The 20,388-nt window shown below is 37.4% G+C and overlaps 1 protein-coding gene across 1 annotated transcript in view; it reads left to right on the forward strand.

Annotated features, from left to right (window-relative positions):
• Positions 1 to 2,798: 2,798 nt before the first annotated feature.
• LOC131067637 (cleavage stimulating factor 64) overlaps positions 2,799 to 20,388 on the forward strand; it is an 87,596-nt gene continuing 70,006 nt past the window's right edge. The window contains exon 1 of the mRNA XM_058002730.2: positions 2,799 to 3,249. Within this exon, the coding sequence (XP_057858713.1) occupies positions 3,138 to 3,249 (112 nt within the window). The 5' untranslated portion in view covers positions 2,799 to 3,137. The remainder of the gene's footprint in view (positions 3,250 to 20,388) is intronic.

Below are 20,388 nucleotides of genomic sequence, written 5' to 3' on the forward strand. Positions count from 1 at the left end.
ATTTATAGTGAATCTTTTGATTGTTGCACATATTTCTTGCATATCTCTCACTTGTTACATAGGCTCATAGGCTCTTAAGGTTATTAGTGTCAAATCTTGAGATTCTCTAAAGATGTTCTTTTATTTTCATCTTATTGCATGATGCCTCTAATAACATATTTACAATGAATCTTTTTATTGTTGCACATATATTCTTGCACATCTCTCCTATTTCTTGATTTATTCATATTAAATATTATGAAATTTGATATGCTTGACCTATTTATATAGATTTTTTTAAATATAGATATAGTAGTCATAAGAATCTCTCAAAATTGGAGATACTCTTACATGCATCATAGACTATTGATAGCTTGTGTAAAAATTCTTTTATGCATGCCATAATAACTAATTTTTACATCCAAAATGACCCACCCCATTTTTAGCTCTTATATTTGTCATATAATATGTCATAACAACCTTAAAAATAGGCTTTGGATGTTATGCCACTTAATGCATTTTTGTCAACTAATAACTTAATACAAATGCTTCTGGATTAGATTGTGTAGAGATTTTTTGCATCAACGTTTCAAATCACACTCTTCTTATCCTGATGATGGATCACAAAGTGTGATCCGAAATGTTGATGCAAAAAATCTGTACACAATCTAATCCAGAAGCATCTGTATTAATTCATTATGGATTGTGGAAACTTAATATCATTAACTAATAACTTAGATCTAAGAGATTTCCACAATCCCTCATATAATTAAGAGAGTATTTCTGGATTCGATTGTGTGAAAGATTTTTGCATCAATGTTTCGGATCACACTCCGTGATCCATCATTTTTTGACTCTCTTCATCCTGATGATGGATCACAGAGTGTGATCCGAAACGTTGATGCAAAAATCTTTCACACAATCGAATCCAGAAATACTCTCTTAATTAACTAATAACTTGTTTTTAAAGGCACCGATATGTAGCAAAAGTGCCAACTCATAAGACTCACACTCTTTATAATGGAGCACAATTATTTAATAGCATAAATGCCAAATAACCATGAGAAAATGTAAAATACTAATAAATAAATACTCTAGAATTGCTAAGATTGAGACACCTTATTTCTCAATCGAATCCAGAAATACTCTCTTAATTAACTAATAACTTGTTTTTAAAGGCACCGATATGTAGCAAAAGTGCCAACTCATAAGACTCACACTCTTTATAATGGAGCACAATTATTTAATAGCATAAATGCCAAATAACCATGAGAAAATGTAAAATACTAATAAATAAATACTCTAGAATTGCTAAGATTGAGACACCTTATTTCTCAAGAGATAAGACAAACTTATATTAAACTAATTAATACACATGAATATAAATTACACATAATTACATACAAATCATCATTTATAAAACACAAAAAAATTAATGGATTTCAATTGCTCTCTTCCCTATCCCATAAACTATGTTTAGTCTCATGAACTATCCTAACCCCCGCCCAGGCCTGGAATTTGACGGTCACCCCTACCTGTCATATGAATTTTTTATGACGGTTTACTCATTTCAATGCATTTTATTTGACGTTTTAAGAAAAATATTAACTGTCAAAAAATATATAAGTAGAAGATTGAAGCAATGAAAATCAATGCACATCTTTCTTTGGAAGAAATGAAAATGAGAAAATAATGATAAATTAGTAATATATGTAAAAATCTTAAATTTACTAAATAAGTTTCTAAATTAATACACTAATATATATTATATATCAACATTAAATGATAATCAATTAATAATTACTAATTTAGTAATAATAAACATTTAAATTTTAAAATTATATATATTATGACAAGTTTCTATAACAATCTTATTTTATATATTTAAAAAATTAAATTGACTAAGTTTCTAAATTCATATATAAAAAAATAGAATATATTGTAAAAATTCATATTAAAATATTTTATCAATTATATTTTAACATTTCAATTATGAAAAGTTTCTAAATTCATATGAAAAAATAGAACTATTTTAAAAAATAATATTAAAATATAATAAATTTGTATTTTTATAATAAACATTCTAAACTAATATATATATTACTTACTATATTTTTTTACCGTTTATTTATAATTTGAAGTGTCATTTATACGATTTTAGAAAAAAACAACATGTCAATGCATACTTTCTACAAATTTTTTAAGTTGCCAGATACGGTTCAAAAGGAAAAAAATTTGAAGTGTCATTTATACGATTTTAGAAAAAAACAACATGTCAATGCATACTTTCTACAAATTTTTTAAGTTGCCAGATACGGTTCAAAAGGAAAAAAAACGGCCATTTTGCCTATTAAATTCCAGACCTGCCCCGCCCCATAACCTTCCTTTCCTGAGACTCCACATTTTGCTTCAAATTTGCTCACTTTTTAACTTTATTATATTTCAGTTCTAAGAGATTTCCACAATCCATCATATAATTATCAAGAGATTTCTGGATTCGATTGTGTCAAAGATTTTTGCATCAATGTTTCGGATCACACTCCATGATCCATTTTTTGACTCTCTTCATCCTGATGATGGATCACAGAGTGTGATCCAAAACTTTGATGCAAAAATCTTTGACACAATCGAATCCAGAAATCTCTTGATAATTTTATTATATTTATTTTTAAAAAAATGTTGACCCTAAAAACTCACGATGACTAATAAATTCAACACAAATGACTTATGGAGACACATCTAAATTAATCAAATACTCTTAGTGATTTTAATACGCACCAATTAAAACCGAGCTTCGAAAAGTAAAATAAAAGAAAACTGCAAAAACTCCAGGCGCTAAACAGAGCCTCAGACTGTGTATTTGACTTAAAAATTTGAAGAAATACAGTATTCGTTACTCGAAATCATACTTATATTTAGGAAATAACCCGATAGTTGTAAGATTGCATTGCAGCGGGATATTCCTCCTTTTCATCATTTTCCCATTAGCGGGAAGGATGAGCCCGCGAAAGATTGACATTCAACCTGGCTAGAATGTTAAAATTCTTTCCTGCTACCGCTCTCTTTCCCTTGCCTGTATTTTGGCATAAAAACCCTACAAAACCCCATAAATCCTGTTATTTTGACTTTTAAGAGGAAGGAAGAGTTGCTTATGGTATATGCAGAAGCAAGCGAAGAGGAAAAGGGTATCGTGGATTGTGATTTGTGTACGGTCGCGGAAAAGGCAGGAGGAGTCAATTATGTCTATACCCCACAACCGCTGCGTTTTTGGTTAGTCTCTTCAATTCTTTTTTCATTTTGCTTTTTGTTAAATCTTGAATGAGATTGTGGGCCGCCTTTAGATTTAATTTACTTGACCAATAATGGTTAAAGGTGGGTAAAATTTTAGTGAACATAAATTTTGCACAAAAATTGAATGTTCTTCTGTTGCAAAACTAAGAAAGATGTGCGTAATTTATGAAAGAACATAGCATTTACTACCAGTACCATATATTTTGAATTTGGTGATTCTAACAAGATTATGTGCGTTCTGTATGAAAAATTGGCAACAAATTATTTAAATTCTTTTCATCGGTGAAATCTGATTTCAAAATGAATGGTGAAAAAATAGACCACTGGTGTAGAAAATTGCTCCTAAAAGAGGCCCTTACCAGTGCCAGAGATGAGAATTTCATAGTTAATAAGTACGCAGAGGGAGTGCCTGGTTTATCTGAGGAAAATAAAAGAAAAAGAAACTAGGAAGTGTTTAGCATAAAGCATAAAAATATGTTAAAGAGTCGATCTCTTTAACATTCTGGTGCAACTGAAACCTATCTTATCTGACGATGTTATACCTGTAGGCCCGAGATGTACGATATCTAACTGATAAGCTTGGACCACATTAAAATCTTTTTTCTTAGATATGCCTTACTTGAATGTTCTCTGTAATCATTATCCCGCATCCTTGCCCCATATCAGCTGGAGGTACGATCCTTTGACTACCCGGTGCTCTGTTTTCTATCAGGGTAAAAAAAATCATTAAGATATCAAAATATCAGAGGATATTGTCCCTAGTAAAATCAGTAAGGAGGATGCCAGCAGTTTGAACAGTGTCATTAGCAGGGAGGAAAGCTATTCAAATTTTCAATAATGGCAATTCTCCTGGTATAGATGGGCTGCCTGCTGAGTTCTGTAAAATGAATATTGACTGAATTGCTGATGATTTGCTGTTGGTCTATAAAGAAGCTATTGGTAAAGGCTCTTTGGGGAAGGATATTGACAGAGGCATCGCAAAAATCCTTCCCAAGAAGGGTGTTAAAAGTCAAATAAAGAATTAGAGATCAATTACTCTCCTTAATGTCTCATATAACTTTTTTGCTAAAATGCTACCTATCAGACTTACTAATATTCTTACTAAGTTCATTAATGCTACTCTTACTGGATTCATTAAAGGAGATTTATTTTAGAAAATCTGATAACTAGGTGGAAGGCAATGAATTGAGCTAAGAACACCAGTCAGAATGTCGGCATGCTTTTGCCGAATTTTGAGGAAGTTTATGACAGGGCTGAATGGACATTTATTAATTTTATAGTGGAGGCCTTTGGGTTACCCCCTAATTTCTTTAACATGATCAAGGTCTTATTTAATAATGCTTCCACACAAATTGCTGTCAATGGATCCCTCAGAGCCTTTCTCCTTGCAGAGAACAATTAGGCAAGGCTAACCCTTCATCCTTCATTGTTTGTGATTGCTTTTGATGCACTGTAATTTATTGAGAAGTTTTAGTGCTGGGGCAAAGGTCAAAGGGCTTATTCTTCCAAATAATGACATTTTATTGAATATATACTTTGCAGATGATATTGCTCTTTTTATGGAGATGGAAGAGAACAATTTTGATAATATGGTGATAAGCTTAAGCTCTTTTGTATAGCCTTTGGTGCTAAGATCTCTGAGAGTAAATCTACTCTGCTTAGCAGGCAAGACACTCCTCCGAAGTGGTTTAGCAAACATAACCTTATGTGGGGAGGTCCTAATAAACATGATAGATATCTTGGTATACCTTTTTACATTAGTCCATCTTTTAAGGACATGTGGAATTTGATTTATTGTAAAATGGACAAGAGATTCTCCAAGTGGAACATGCAATACTTATTAATGGCAAATAGATTTCAGGTTTGCTAGAAAATTTAATCCTTCTACAATATTTACTATGATTATGTCTGACTCTTAAGTAATTATTAGATTAATGGTATCCAGAAAATCATTAGGAACTTCCTCTGGTTTGATGGGAAAGGTAATAAGAAGAGAACTACAGTTAATTGGCAATGTTGTTTTATGGATAAATACCAAGGTGGTCTTGGCTTAAAGGATTTGAAGATCCAAAGTGTTGCTCTTGCAGCAAAATGGATGATTAATTCCTTTCTAGAGATGAACTTTGGAGAATCCTTATTCAGAATGATCTAGAATGTTGTTCCAAAAAAGCCTAAGCAATGGAAAGGGCTCCTATAATGTCCCCTTTTGGGATGATCCTAAATCTTGCTCTAAAATCACAAGTTCAATTAAAATAAGAAATGCAATATAGTTAGAATTATAACTTTACCAATTAAAATGTCTTTAGCAAGATAAATCCTTGTTTAGGTCCTGCAATCATGTTAGACAACATTTGAAATATAATTCATAAGACCAATTATTTTTAAAAGGGTTAGGGATCCAATAACATATAAATGCATATATATTAATAATCATCTTAATCTATTTAGATAAATCAGGTAATAGCTATTTGAACTTTAGAAACCAAGCATCAATAATTCCATTTCCCATAAGCAACCATAATAGGGGTTGGAGAAAAAGCACGATAAGGCACCCACATTTCACCACAATTAAGCCCAAGGGCGCGGAGCATCCAACCAATATAACTTTGTTAGATTTAGAACCAGAAAGAACAAACTCAGAAAATTGAAAACCAAGAATACACAAGAACACAAAAGTTATCCTGGGAAAACCCCCCACCTAAGGGTGAAAAACCCAGCCATACCAAAAAATAAACTTTATTGAATGAGAAAATCTGATATGCAGCTCTTACAATTAATCAACAGTGATTGACATCACTTGAACTAGAACAGCATAAGCCAAAACTTCTGATAAATGACTTCTACAAAATACAATGATTGCACATCAATCATATGCACAATAATCAGACTGAGAAAACTGAAGCTGCTGAAGATATCATGATTTAGACTTGATCACACTTAGACCTTGAAAGAAAGAAGTGTCCTGCTTAATTCTGTTGCAACCCCCGAAGCATAAGAAACACAGCAGCGATGAATAAAATCCGAGTGCACACCCGAAAAGAATCAACCACACAATTCTGAGGCAAAACAAAATATATTTAAGAGAAGAGAAAAACGAATTGAAATGACTCTTCGTAGTGGAAAGACGAAGAGACATCCGCTCAAAAAGAATCAACATTTCGCCCTACATAACTCATGGTGTGGGAAGATGAAAAGACAAGCACGAAAGATGACAGTTATAACACGACAGCAATCCAGGTAGGAGATACGGCAGCAAGCTTATGCAAGATTCTCACGAAGACATAAGTTACATACACATAAGCAGAGCAGTTATCTTATAGACAGATAAACTTTCAACATACAACCGCTGGAGGAAATAAACCACGAAGAACAATGACGGAGAAGCTTGCAACTGACGAATGCAAAAACGAAGATGCTATTGCTGTTCGAATGTGAAACCATCAATGCATGAAGATGAGCTCTCTCGAAGCTATAAACTTCAACAAACTTGACCCCTTGGCCCCAAGTGGCAAGAGCTCTTGTCCATCCAACATGAGGTGGGCTACTTAGAAGGGGAATTCATACCTGCTCTCCTAATCCTAGCTCCACAATAAGTTGCCCAACGTTCACCACAACTAAGCCCAAGGGTATGGGGCATCCAACCAAGACAACTTAATCCCCTCAAGTGGCAGGAACTCTTGTCCATCCAACATGAGGTGGGCTGCTTAGAAGGGGAACTCTTACCTGCTCTCCTTGTTGAGGGTCCTCTCTAATCCTTACATGATGGCTTATAGGAGACTCAATTGCTTATAGGAGACTCAATTGAATAAACAAATAATTATATAGATTTACTACTTTCATTATAATTATATCAAAATATTGAAAGATTATATATCAAATATTATCATTATATTGCATACCACAAAATGTCTAGGGCACAAGACTTCTGTATTTTGAATGCTGATGCCTATATAAAACCGATCTCCTTTGATGAGTGCAGTTTACATATAATGATCTCTGATGTAATTGATATCCTTCATAAATTCAGGTTTTATGTATAAGAACTGCTGTCATTTGATGCCTTTACTTAAGGAGGAGGCTCTCCTTAAATAGCCCTTAAGAGGACATAGAGACACAACTCTTACCAAGAGTCTCTTACTTAATAAAGAGGCATCCTTTCATCGTTATTGGTTGTCTCTTCCCATTTGATTAGAACTTCTGTATATTACAGATCAGAAATTCTTGCTTGCTTGATTGATCCTTTTTCTTGCCTCCTCGCCCAATTGATTTGTCCTTCCTCTTATATCTTTGAGTGAGTAGTGGTAACACCTTTTCATCACCACTTTTGCCCCTTAAAGAGTTGCAACCCTTTATCGCTGCACTTGAGAAATGGTAATTTAAATTAAATTTATTTGCTGACAGTACGTTGAAAAGGTTATAATCCTTCCTACAACCGCTGCCATGGATAAGTTATTTGATTAATTTTAATCAAATGATGTATAGAATTGCTAGCATTTTATTTAAATTGTCTAGGTTATAGTTTAGGGGGCTGCGATTAAATGCAGCGATTTTGTGCGTTCTTTGACAGGGGCATCACAGCTCCATCTGTTACAAGTGCGGTTGCCGTTGCACCAAAAGATCGACTTGTTAATGCCCGATACAACCACTAGACTTATAGAATACATAGGAGGCGGTCAAGCCACCTCACAAACTCGAGCACTGCGCTGCACAACACAAGGAGACCAAGGGCGCACACCTTGCAACAATCCCCCCCAACACAAGTGAGGGGTTTGAACCTGTGACCAAGCTCTGATACCACTTGTTACAAGTGCGGTTGCCGTTGCACCAAAAGATCGATCTGTTAATACCTAATACAACCACTAGACTTATAGAATCCACAGGAGGTGGTTAACCCATGTCGCAAACTTGAGCGTTGCGCTGCACAACACAAGGAGACCAAGGGTGTACACCTTGCAACACCATCCCCATGGCATCCTCTTTGGTAGGCGTTCTGTCACTCTCTCTGGCTCTAACATGTTTAGAAGTATTTGGAAAGTTTGGGAAGTTGAGAGAAGTTAGGTTTAAGTTTGCAGTGCTTATAATAAAAATGATAACAAGATTTGTAGCTTTAGGTCTGTGTGGTGCCTCCAGTGGAATAATAAACCTCTTGCTCTCTTACAAGGATGCTCTACTAAGTGGTGCCTTCATTTTGTGCTTTAAAATCCTGAGAACTGGAAGTAACTTGCATTTGTTGGGTTGTCCAAAAAGTGCTTGTTTGAGAACATAATTAGCACTGACATACTTAAACACTATACATTAGATGAATGATTGTTTAAAGATATCTTTTAAACCCAGAGAACTTGATGCAGTGTTCACGGGTGTTCATGGAAGGTGAATATGATACGAGGAAAATCAACTCTATCAACCATATGATCGGAACGGCTAGGTATCTTTTAGTTGTGAGCAAGATGGCTATTTGATATTAAAGTATAAATTAAGTCAGTCAAATATCCCTTGTCTTTAGCGGGTCCAGTTATTCAATAATAAATGCTTAGTCACTGGCAAAGAGCTGCATAGGAGCCTAAGGCCTAAAAAATTAAATACATACAAATCTATCTTATTGTTCTTTGAAATGAAATGAACAGGTTCTCTTTTGCTTGAATTCCAACTTCATTAATGTCACAGTACAAAATGCTGAGAAAATAAAGTCATTTTAAGTTTTGGATGTTAGGATTATTATAAAGTATGAAATCAGATAGACACTTTGAAGTTTGAACACTTTCTGTGTCAATCCAAAAATTCTGTAACATATAAGATGCAGTAAGAACATGTTTGAGCTGTATTACTAACTGAGCTGGTTAAAAAAGATTTTTGCAACTTGCATGTCAAGGAGTTTGTCTTTGAATGTATGATTAACTCTCTAAAAGTCCACATGTAGCATAAACCATATTTTGCAAACTTGGACTTGATTCAGACTAAGCAAATCAAATATTTCCAACTCGGCAAAAACTTGGCTACTTAAAAAAAATTACTTTTAGTTCTTTAAAAACACAAACTTTATTGCAAAATTCAGTTCAAAATGTATCCAATGAATCTATAAAATGTTGGGAAGTGTTTTTAATTACAAAATTGAGTATAAAATTTCTTCATCATGCGGATATATAGCTAGCTGATAACTATAATGAATTTATCATTATTGCCTTTGAAAATCATCAAGAATTGCATATTGTAAGAGGCCACCCCTGTTGCTACTAATTTTTTGCGCTTCTTCCAAGATAATTTGTCAAATAATTTGCATGCTTGGTAAAAGTAAGTTTCTTGTTTGCATACCACTGTAAGAACTGAATGTCTAATGTGATCCAAATTTTTCGCCTCTCTTCTATTGAGGATATCAAACCAGTGACTTTATGGTTTAATGATTTTGTAATGGTAATGATAATCGTTTTGAGCAAGTGTATATCATAAATGCTTGCATTCAAACTTATAAACACATGAAAGCAAATAACTTGAACAACCAATATAACAGTGATTTCTTTATTTAGTTTTCTGCTACAAAATACATAAACATAGCATTTAATTCCAACCTTCTTACAGTGACCTTTACTCTGCAATATTCTTCTACAGGAACATCACTTGCACTGTAAATGGCAATAACAATATAATTCTACCTTAATATGCTGCTGTCCACAAACCGATGAGAGAAGATAACTCAGAATTATCAACAAATCTCCTCTCAAACTAACCCAACTGCTGCACCAAACTATTGTGGACTCCAGCTGCATATGACTAATGGAAATTCCCCAAAATAGCCTATTGTAGCTGGTAATTGTGGTAGTATTTTATCTAAATCTGCTATCCGTATGTCTCTGTTGCCTTTTGGGAATTAAATACCAATTAAGTTTGCTGGCAGCTGATGTTTAGAGGAGTTTTCCTTGAAATGGGAGTCTTCCAAAAAGTAGTGTTACTTCCTTGTTTCACACCTCTACACCCCAAAAAGGCAAGTCAAGCAGCTGAAGTGTCCTAATCACTTTAAATTCCAGAAAGGCAGGTCAACCAGCCAAAGACTCCTCATCACTTTCAAAAGCTACGCAAGGCTCTTAAAATGTGAGTCGACTCCTTTAGGGACAGATTTGACTTCATTTGAATCTCTTTTTGGTGCTACTGTAATGTCTCCTTTTGGGATTGCCCTAAATCTTGCCCTTACTATTATCAAGTCTGCTGGCTTCCTCTCTTTATTATTCTGAAATCAGTTATGAAGTTCGAAGCTCCCTTGAATGGATCAATTGATCTTCTTCTTGGCTCCATCCTCCTTCAATTGATGTCTCCTTCACTTTATACCCTTCATGGAGAAAAAGGTCACACCCTTTGGCTATGAAAAGATACATCTGTTTGGCAACATCTGCTGCCCTTTCACTTCTTATTTAATCTTCACTTATCTATCACTTCTCAAATCTGTCTTTACTACTTTTCAATTCTGTATATAGCCCATTTAAGATCTGCATATCTTCTTCTTCTAGATTTGCAATTTTATTTTCTTCTTTCTTTCTCAAATCTATTAGAATAATATCTTTCTCTTTGTGTTATTAATGGTCATTTAAGTTGTTTCTAATTTTGCCTCTAGTTAATGATTGTTTCTTTTAGAAACATCATCTTTGTAACTCTATTTAAAGGAGCTTTGTCTCCTTCATTAATTGAACAACATCGATTCTTTGAAATCCATATGCTTTTGCATCTGTATTATGGTATCAAAGCCTTGGTTATTTTCAAAATAATTTTTCAATTAAAAATTCGTCATGAATTTTTAACAGTTTTTTTTTGAAAAATTTCTTTGTTTATTCGAAATTGCTACTTTGGCAGTTCGTTTTGGCTGCAGCTGCTAGGGTTTTCTGTCTATTTTCTGCCCTCTCCCGCAACCCGTCTCTCCTGCATTTCCCGCAACCACGCGACGCGTTTGTTTCCCGCTTGTAGATTTTTTTTTCTGCCATTTTTGGACGGAAATTTGCATTTTCGGCTAGGGTTTTGACCCTCCAGATTCAGTCAATTTTTTTTTCTGAGCATAGATTCGTGGTGGGTTTTTTGAGATCTCAATTGGGTCGTCGTTAGAATTTTCTGGGTGCCTTGATTTTCGAGCCAGCGGATCCAGATTCCGATAGCAGATTCTTTCTGGGTTTTTCGCAAGGATTTCTGGGTTGTCTTCGGATTTTTCTAGGTTAGTCGGAATTTTTTTTCTTGAAATTCATGCCTGCCGTACTTCATTTTTTGAAGTCTGTACCTGCATCTGCCTTTGTTTCTGCATTGGGATTCGAATTTTTTAAATTCTGTGCCAGCACCTTTTCTCAGTTTTTTTCGTTTTCTGTGCATTGGGAAACATGCAAGATGGCGTCATTGACCAACTTGATGTTGGAAGGCAGTCAAGTTTTGTGCACTTAGCATCTTCTTTTTTCTTTAGTGGGATTACCACAAAGTCCAGTATGAAGGGTTGCGTCCCGATGGTAACTTGTTGGCCCATCAGTGTCCCGATGGGTTTGATTCCATGCTAATCTGCTCCGAGCAGATTGAATGTAGATGGCCACAGCGTCGGCTTCCCTAGCTTCGGCCAGGTTTCTTCTGGAAGAACATTCACTCCTGATCCACTATCGACGATGGTATCGGTTAGAATGGTGCCAAGGATATCCATCTCCACAATGGCTGGGTTCCTTCCAGTGTTAACTGCCAGCAGCATGGGGTCTATTGTAGACCCCCCAGGAACATCTGTGTGGTGGTTGGGAGAGATTATTCAGCAACGTCATTCGTAATTGAGGCATTGTCTGGAGGAGGTCGTGTACCTTCACAGGGACCTCCGGTTTTAATTTTAAAATTTGATTTAGTATAGCATCCTCCACCTCTGGTTGGCTGGAAGTACTCGCGTACCCTTCGCCTTCGCCCTTTCTCGTATCTCTTTCTCAATTTCTTCTTGTGCTTCCTTTGCCCTTCGCTTCTCCATCTCCGGGTCTGGGCACATTGCGTGTCTGGCTTGGGCGCGGGTTACAGCCAACACTTACTCTTCTTTGGTTTCCTCGACATTGAGCAAGTTGACACTGGACTTCGGGCAGGTGGCGTCTTCGTGGTCTCCCGGTTCGCACCATTTGCACAAATATTGTGTGGCCTCTCCTTTCGGGCAGTCTTGGGCGAAGTGCCCCCACTGGCTGCACGCTCTGCATTGTACCATCGGTCGACCTTTGGAGTCGTATTGGATCCGGCTCCTTGTGTTGTTATTGTTGATTCGTCCTCCCCACTGGTTATCTCGGTAGCCTCCCGAGGTTGCATTGTTGTTGGCTTGTTGGCCAGTACCCGCTGGTGCAGACGTTGTGGCCTACTCCTTGAAGAACACCTGGTTCATTTGCGTATTCCGGGTTTTCATGTTGTATGGGCACTCCTTGGTGGAGTGTCCCATCACTTGGCAAATCTCACAGAATACCTTCTTCGGGCAAGTACCCTTTGTGTGCCCCTCCTCTTTGCACTCAGTGCACCATATGTCCCCTTCGGTTCGACCGGTGCTTCTCATTGTTTTGAATTCCCTCCTCATTTGCTCCATGTCTTTTTGGAGTGCTTGCACCCGTTTGCTAGCCTCGCTGTCACTGCTGCTTTCCTGTGACGAGTCATCCTCCTCAGATGAGCTATCCTTCTTCTTTTTCTTCGATGTCTTGGTCTCGCTCTCGAGATCCATCGCTCTATTGTATGCGTCTTCGTACGATGTAGGTGGAACGATTTTCATCTTCTTTCGAAGGGAATGCTTTAGTCCCTCCACGAACCATCGCTTTTTCAACCCATCTGCTGGTTGACTCTCCATTTTTCCCAATAGTTCCTTCAGCCGCCGACTATAGGCTCGGACAGTCTCGTTCTTGTTCTGCTTCGTTCCATAGATCTCAACGACTATTTCGTTGTCATCTCTCAGGAGGCAGAACTCTATCCCAAACTCCTTCTTCAGGTCAGGCCATGTGTCGACTTTGGCCTTGTCCATATCTGAGTACCAGTCTATGGCCACTCCTCTCAAGGTTGCTGGGAATTGTGTTACCCATTCATTTTGATTGGTAACACCGTTTGCTGCCCATATGGTTTTGCACGTTCGACAATGGCGGACGGGATCTTCCTTCCCGTCGCCATTGAACTTCGGCAGTTTCTGTTTACTCCCCATCGATGGGGGTTGTCTTCCTGGAGGTGGTTGTGGTTGTGTCTATGCCCCTGGGCCGCTCCCTCCGGCCCCTCTGGTGCCGGTGGTGTGTCCTGTGTGGGTGACTAGAGGTACGGTGTTTTGCCTGCCGAGTGTGGCACCTATCGTACGGTTATCCTCCCCTTCATTGTCACCCGCGCCCACTCCTGGCTCCCTTTGGTGATCCTCACTTTGTGGTGTAAGGGATAAGTTTCTGAACCGATCCCGGGTCTCTTCGACTAGATCTCTCCTTAACCTTGTTTCCTCCATAAACTCTTCGTGGCTCCGCACCCTACGGTGTTCTGGCGACGCGTATAAATTTTCGTCGGCTTCTACACCCTCCGTGACACCTCCTTGGTTCCCCTCGGGCCACCCTTCGGCAGGTCATCCTTCGGCAAGTTGCCTCAGCCTCCGTCTACGTTCTACTTGTTGCTCCAGAATCAAGGCCCTCTGCACGGCCTCCCACTCGTCTGTTTCTGCTTTTTTATTTCTATCTTTATTTAATATATTGGGCATAAATCACTTCCGTACATAGCAAGCACACGCCATGTACAAAAAAAAACTTTTATTATTTTTCCTTTCGGCCACAATTTATCTCAACATTGTGTCGGGATTATTACAAGGTTCAATTTTCCCTTCGCCTCTTGCCATCACTCTCTGCGTCCCACGATGATTGTTCCGTTTGTGCGTCGTTGGCCTCTGGGTTAATCTCACCGACGGGTAGGCCCATTGTGTCCGTGCGCCATCCGCATCTTCCGTTCCCGAGTACGCCGCCAAATGTTTACCCTCTCGGGTGAATAACTTAAAACATAAAGCACGTAATGCAGAATAATAACGCCATAGATATCAGACAAGTATAAGAGATGTTATTCCATTCATAATTGTTGTCCCCATCACAAGTTACATTCGGAAGTATATAAAGATACCGAGGGGGTGCGAGTACCAACCGTCGCACCGCAACTGCCACCCCTCGGTTGCCAACTAACCAACACAATTACAACTTAATTAACTAGTTTTATTTCCGTGTACAATATTGCCGCCAACACTTAGTACCTCGAAAAGCGTGAAGATGGCTTATGGGCATCGATGTTTGTTTCGGTTTTTAATATTTTTTTACTGAAAAAAAATTCTGATGGGTTTTAATATTTTTTTTTTTCCCTTGAAAAAATTTGTGGGTTTTTAATAATTTTGTCCTAAAAAATTATGTGGGTTTATGATTTTTTCCTCAAAAATTGTACTTTGCTGCCTCCTGCCTCCTCCCCACTCCTTGGAGTTTTGCTAGCCTCTTGTGTGTGTGGCAAGTCCCTCAACTCCCTCAACTGATTTTTGGTACACTCTATCCTGCGGCGGGTTTCCGCAAGTAACTCCTCCCGACTTCGTGGGTGGCCGCTGGCATCACCGTCCCCTACGGAGCGTTCCTCCTCTCTTCGCTTATACCTCTGTTGCCTTTCCGCTTGCTGTTCAAGGATCAAGGCACGTTGGGCTACTGCACGTTCATCTATATATTGTTGCTTATTTTTGTCTTTATTCAGTGTATTGGGCATTAATTCCCAACAGCTTCCTATATACTTAATGACATAAAAAGTAGGACACTTTTATTCATTCATAATGTGGAAGACAAGTTTATGCCAACAATATGACATAATTATTACAATAAGTGTTCTTTATTCCGTCCTGTATGGCTCACGGTTCAAATGCCCCTGACCTGGCGCCATCTCGTTCTGCTTCCTGTTCCTCGTACTGTTGCAAAATTTGTTGGCGTCGCTCCTCCCGGGCAATCTCCTCCAGGCGAGCTTGTTGTGCCAACGATGCTTGTGCTAGCAATCGGGGGAGATGGTTCATCAACCGATTTACCTCCGGACACACTTCCAACGCTGTCCACACGGCACTTAGTGGGACTTCCGCCTCCGCCGCCTCTCGTCGCACGTAGGTCTGAATGGCTACTTGGAGTAGAATTGAAAATTCTCTCGTCGCGGTGTCTTCTCCTACGTAGAGTTCTGTTTGGGCATCGTCGACCTCCGGGTTCACCTCACCAACGGGTAGGCCCATTGTGTCTGTGCGCCATCCGTGTCTCCTGTTCCCGAGTTCGTGTCGGCAACGGCGCCAAATGTTTACCTCACTGGGTAAACAGGAAGAATACAGAAATCGAACAGCAATGCACAATGCAAATACAAAAGAAGTACCAGAATAAGCTTGCCATTAATGTCAGAAGATGTTCATATTATAATCTGTCGTCAACATTACATGTCCTCCAACACCCGGAGGTGATACAATATATGATTGCCGAAGGGGTGCGACACAACCGTCGCGACTCCAACTACCTACCCGTCGGCTAACTAACTGTTGATAATTAACGTTACTAACTATACTCTTTTTCCCGATAACAAGTCGCACCTGGAGTTGTTGTGTGAACATCTGCACTAGTCTCTTATTTGCAGTCTATTTTCGGGCATCTTGCTCATCTGCAATAGTTTGGAGGGTTTGCCGATTTTTTCCTCAAAATCATGACAGCTGTTCTTGGTGTGTCTCTGGTTACAGGGAGGGACAGTTCTCCAACATTAGGTTGGACGGTTGGTGTTGTTTTGGGTATCTCCAAAAATTCTGCAGTTTCTGGGAGGGTCGGTTGCAGACTCATCTCAAGTGGCAGGCTCTTGTCTTCTGTTGCAGCGTGTTCTGAGAAGAAGGGGGCAACCTTCTTTGTTATTTCTCTTGGTAGTTAGAACGATGACCATTAAGGGAAGGTATTAGAATAATATTTTTCTCTTTGTGTTATTAATGGTCATTTAAGTTGTTTCTAATTTTGCCTCTAGTTAATGATTGTTTTTTTTAGAAACATCATCTTTGTAACTTTATTTAAAGGAGCTTTGTCTCCTTCATTAATTGAACAACATCGATTCTTTGAAATCCATATGCTTTTGCATCTGTATTAAAATCTTATTTCAGATCCCTCCATATGCTTCTACTCTAAATCTACTCTAGATCTCCTCTAATTCCATTTCATTCCCCCTATTCCATTTGATCCTTCTTCCCCTTTATATTTTCCAATGTGAGGGAGAGGTCACACCTTCTCATCATCTCCACCTTTTGGCAAGAATCACAACCTTTCACAATTAGTACCCTTTCAAAGAGCAACCCTTCATAATTTCTACCCTTTTGAAAGAGTCACTTCCCTATTTACTTCCCATTCCTTTCTTCTTCCCTTGATCTTTCCTTGATTCACATTCTCCATTCTTTCTTCCTTTCTCTGTATTCCCCCCCTTCAAAGGAAGTTCTCTTCTCCTTTTTATATCTCATGTTTGAGGGAGTCACAACTTAACTAAATTTTAATTATTTTAATTTTATCTTTTATATTTAATTTTGAATTTTATTTTTATTCTGTTATATTTTAATTTTATTATTAGCATTTATTATTGAATCCTATTTCAAAATGGAGAGATTGCAGTCTGCCTCACCCAAGATTGCTTGTCCTCAAGCAGTGATCATGGAGTGTTCAAAATGATTTTTAATATGAAATGGCTTTGGAAACACACAGGGAATAAACTTGCTGAAAACACATCAAGTATGAACCTAACACGAAGCATACACTTAAAAAACGAAGTATACACATTAATATATGCAAAAATAGAGCATACATGCAAATGTGTATTGTTAGATCCCTTGTCATTGACTGGAATGCATCCATTGATTTATTTTTACCTTGTAGGTTGGTAGGATCAAAGAAGATAAAAAGAAGTATTTGAATCTGCGAAAGGCAGTGCATCGAAGGGTTTGCTAGGAAGGGGGCTTAACCCCACGTAACCACTCCAATGAGCTAGGAAGGGGGCCAAACTCCACCTTGCTGCTCATTTTCCAATTAGAGCTAGAAAGAGGGCCTAACCCTATCTTGTTGCTCATAAGTCATTTAGAGCCAAAAAGTGGGCCTAACCCCATCTTGTTGCTCATAAGTCATTTAGAGCCAAAAAGTGGGCCTAACCCCATCTTGTTGCTCATAAGCCATTTTAGAGTCAGAAAATGGGCCAAAGCCCATTTATGATGGATTTATGATTTTCAATTCTAGTAGCAGCAACTCTCAGTGTTTGCACTCAAGAACACCACATATCCAATTATATGCAAAGTGTTTGACAAAATACCTGCATCAAAAAACTTGTAAAAAACTGTAAATTTTAGTAAAATATTTTAGTAATCTTGGGAATTTTAGTATAAACTGCAAATTTTAGTAAATATTTTAGGGCAGTATATTACATATTTAATTATTAAGCCCTTCAACATAGCCAAACGGGATTTCATTACCAAGAAAAGTTATCCTTAGTATCCCAGCCCTTTAGATCAGATAAAAAGAAGGACTAGACACTTCACAACTGAACAAAGATATTGTCAACAAACTTTACAACAGTTATTTATATATTTATCAATTGATAATTGGCATGCACATGAAATCAATAATTTTGTAAAGAAAAGTTGTTAAATACACTTAAAAATTGTATGAAAAATGTATAACACAGGGTAGGTTTATAAGCCCACGCTGCACTTAAAAATTGTATGAAATGGTGTCGGGTAGGGTCGTAGACCTGACATACACCATTTCGTGATGTATGGCGGGCCTATGGCCCCGCCAAACAAACACCACTTGGGCATTGTTGATAAAACTAGGGCATGTCGGGGTGTTGGTTGGGGTTTCCGACCTGTCATACACCACGCCGTGGTGTATGGCAGGCTGAAGACCCCAATCAACACCACAATAAAAGTGCGAGAGAAAAACAATGTAGCGACCCGCCACACACCATATTGTGGTGTGTCGTCTGTCGGCCCTCCACAACTCCATAATGGTAAAAATATAGTGTGTAGATAATTACTTGGTGTCATGGCAAGGTCGCAGACCCGCCATGAACCAATCAATGGTGCGTGGCAAGCCCATGGCCCCGCCACGACACCATTGTGAATTAAATCAATGAATCAAAATAAAACCCGACTCGGATCAAAGATCCGATAAGGTGAAAAGCTATGAAGAACGATTTGATAACATATAAATTCATGAAAAAAAGTAGAGCGAAAAAGGGTTACAAAAACCCTAAATCGAAGGGGAAAAATTCATACCTGAAAATGGAAGTTGAGAATCCTTCTCCTTCTAGCCACAAATTCGATCTTAGAGGGATTAAAATGAAGATTAAGGAGATAATTTAGCCTTTAAAAGAGGAAAATAGACTCTTAATCCAACACTTCAAAATTTTTACAAATAACTCAGTGTATTAAATAAGTGCAATTTGGGTTTATGAACCCAATTTGCACCTATGAAGTGTAATTCAAGTCTATACACCCGAATTACACTTAAAAGGTGAAATTAGCGAAAAGAGGTGTAAATCGGGTCTACGAACCCGAATTACACCTAACAGATGAAACTTGGTGTAAATCGGGTTTACGAATCGGAATTACACTTAAATTGTGAGACTTGGTGTAAATCGGCTTTATGGACCCGAATTACACCTAATTGTGAAACTTTCACAATTAACGAAAAAGGGGTAAAACAAGGAAAAACACGCTTTCGACTACACAAAACATCTCGAAAAGCGAACCATAGAGCAGACAAAAACCACAAATGAGTAAAATTTTGTGGGGTATGCTAAAAACGAGGATAACAATAACAAATTATTTTAATGGGCTGACCTAAGAAAGCACGAATTAAAATTGTCTATGACTTTCAAAGAGGGCCGACTAAGACTTGTTTAGATAGCACTTATGTTAAATAGAATCAAGTTAAATAAATAAGGCCAACCTAGACAAGAGGAGGTGCATCCTTTGCAAACCAATGTTGTTATGAGAAGATGTGACCCTTCATAAGGATATAAAAGATCCAATCGTTTGGAGAAGTGGGGAAGGAGAGAACAATCAATTGGAAAATTGGATCTGATAAAAAGGACAGATTAAACTGAGTTTGTCACACAGTAAGATATAGCAGAGAATACTATAGTTCTGGAAATAATTGTTATGACAAATATGGAATCCTATAATCCTAGTTTGTGCTTTTAAGGCCGATTGATTCATAAGTGGTCTGCATTACTGAATACATAGGAGTTGGTGATCTAGTAAACATAGTGGCAATCAAAGCAAGGAAAAGCATATAACAGAATAAGAATAAATCAAACAAGAAAGTAGAGAAATCTGATCTAAGTAAATAAGATTCAGGCCATACAGCCATTGTGCAATATAAAGAAATTGGTCAATCCCAAATTGGGGACATTATATCACTCTCTCTGCTACCGGTCCCATTATAGTATATTTCCAATTGGATTCTTTGCTTCTAATGGGTGGCTTCTAATAATTGATGTTGAGCCTGATGCAGAGCCAGATGCCATTGTATCTAACCGACAACATTTTTAAATACCAAAAAAACAATGTTTAAAAAATAAAATAATTTGAATCCGAAAAACCAAATTATATATATATATATATATATATATATATATATATATATATATATATATATATAATACAGCATGCCATTAATTGATTTATCCAAAAAATTGAAAAACCATTTTTTTGCTATAGATCTCAAATTTTCATTTGAAAAATTAAATCTAATAATTATTTATAAGGAAAATAAATTTAAATGTTCTCATAAAGCTTTAGTTTCTAATCCAATTGCAAATATATAAAATGCCATAAATTCAGGAATTAAATAAAATACATCACATGTTTCAATAATAGAATTTTATTTAGATCAGCAGAATCTTTAAAACTCATAATAAGGACTAATGTCCTAGCATTTACAAATGCATATCAATTTATAAGAGTACATAAGAAAGCACCAAGATGAATTCATCTCATCTCAGTGCTAGCAAAATGGTTATCAAGCTATTTTGAGAGAAGCATCATTTGAGCACTTTAACCACAACTACAGACTAGGCAGTTCACCGCTCAACTTTCTACTGGAAGTGCTGAGCAAACCTTCAATG

Source organism: Cryptomeria japonica, chromosome 5 (genome assembly GCF_030272615.1).
Source record: "Cryptomeria japonica chromosome 5, Sugi_1.0, whole genome shotgun sequence".
NCBI lineage: Eukaryota > Viridiplantae > Streptophyta > Pinopsida > Cupressales > Cupressaceae > Cryptomeria > Cryptomeria japonica.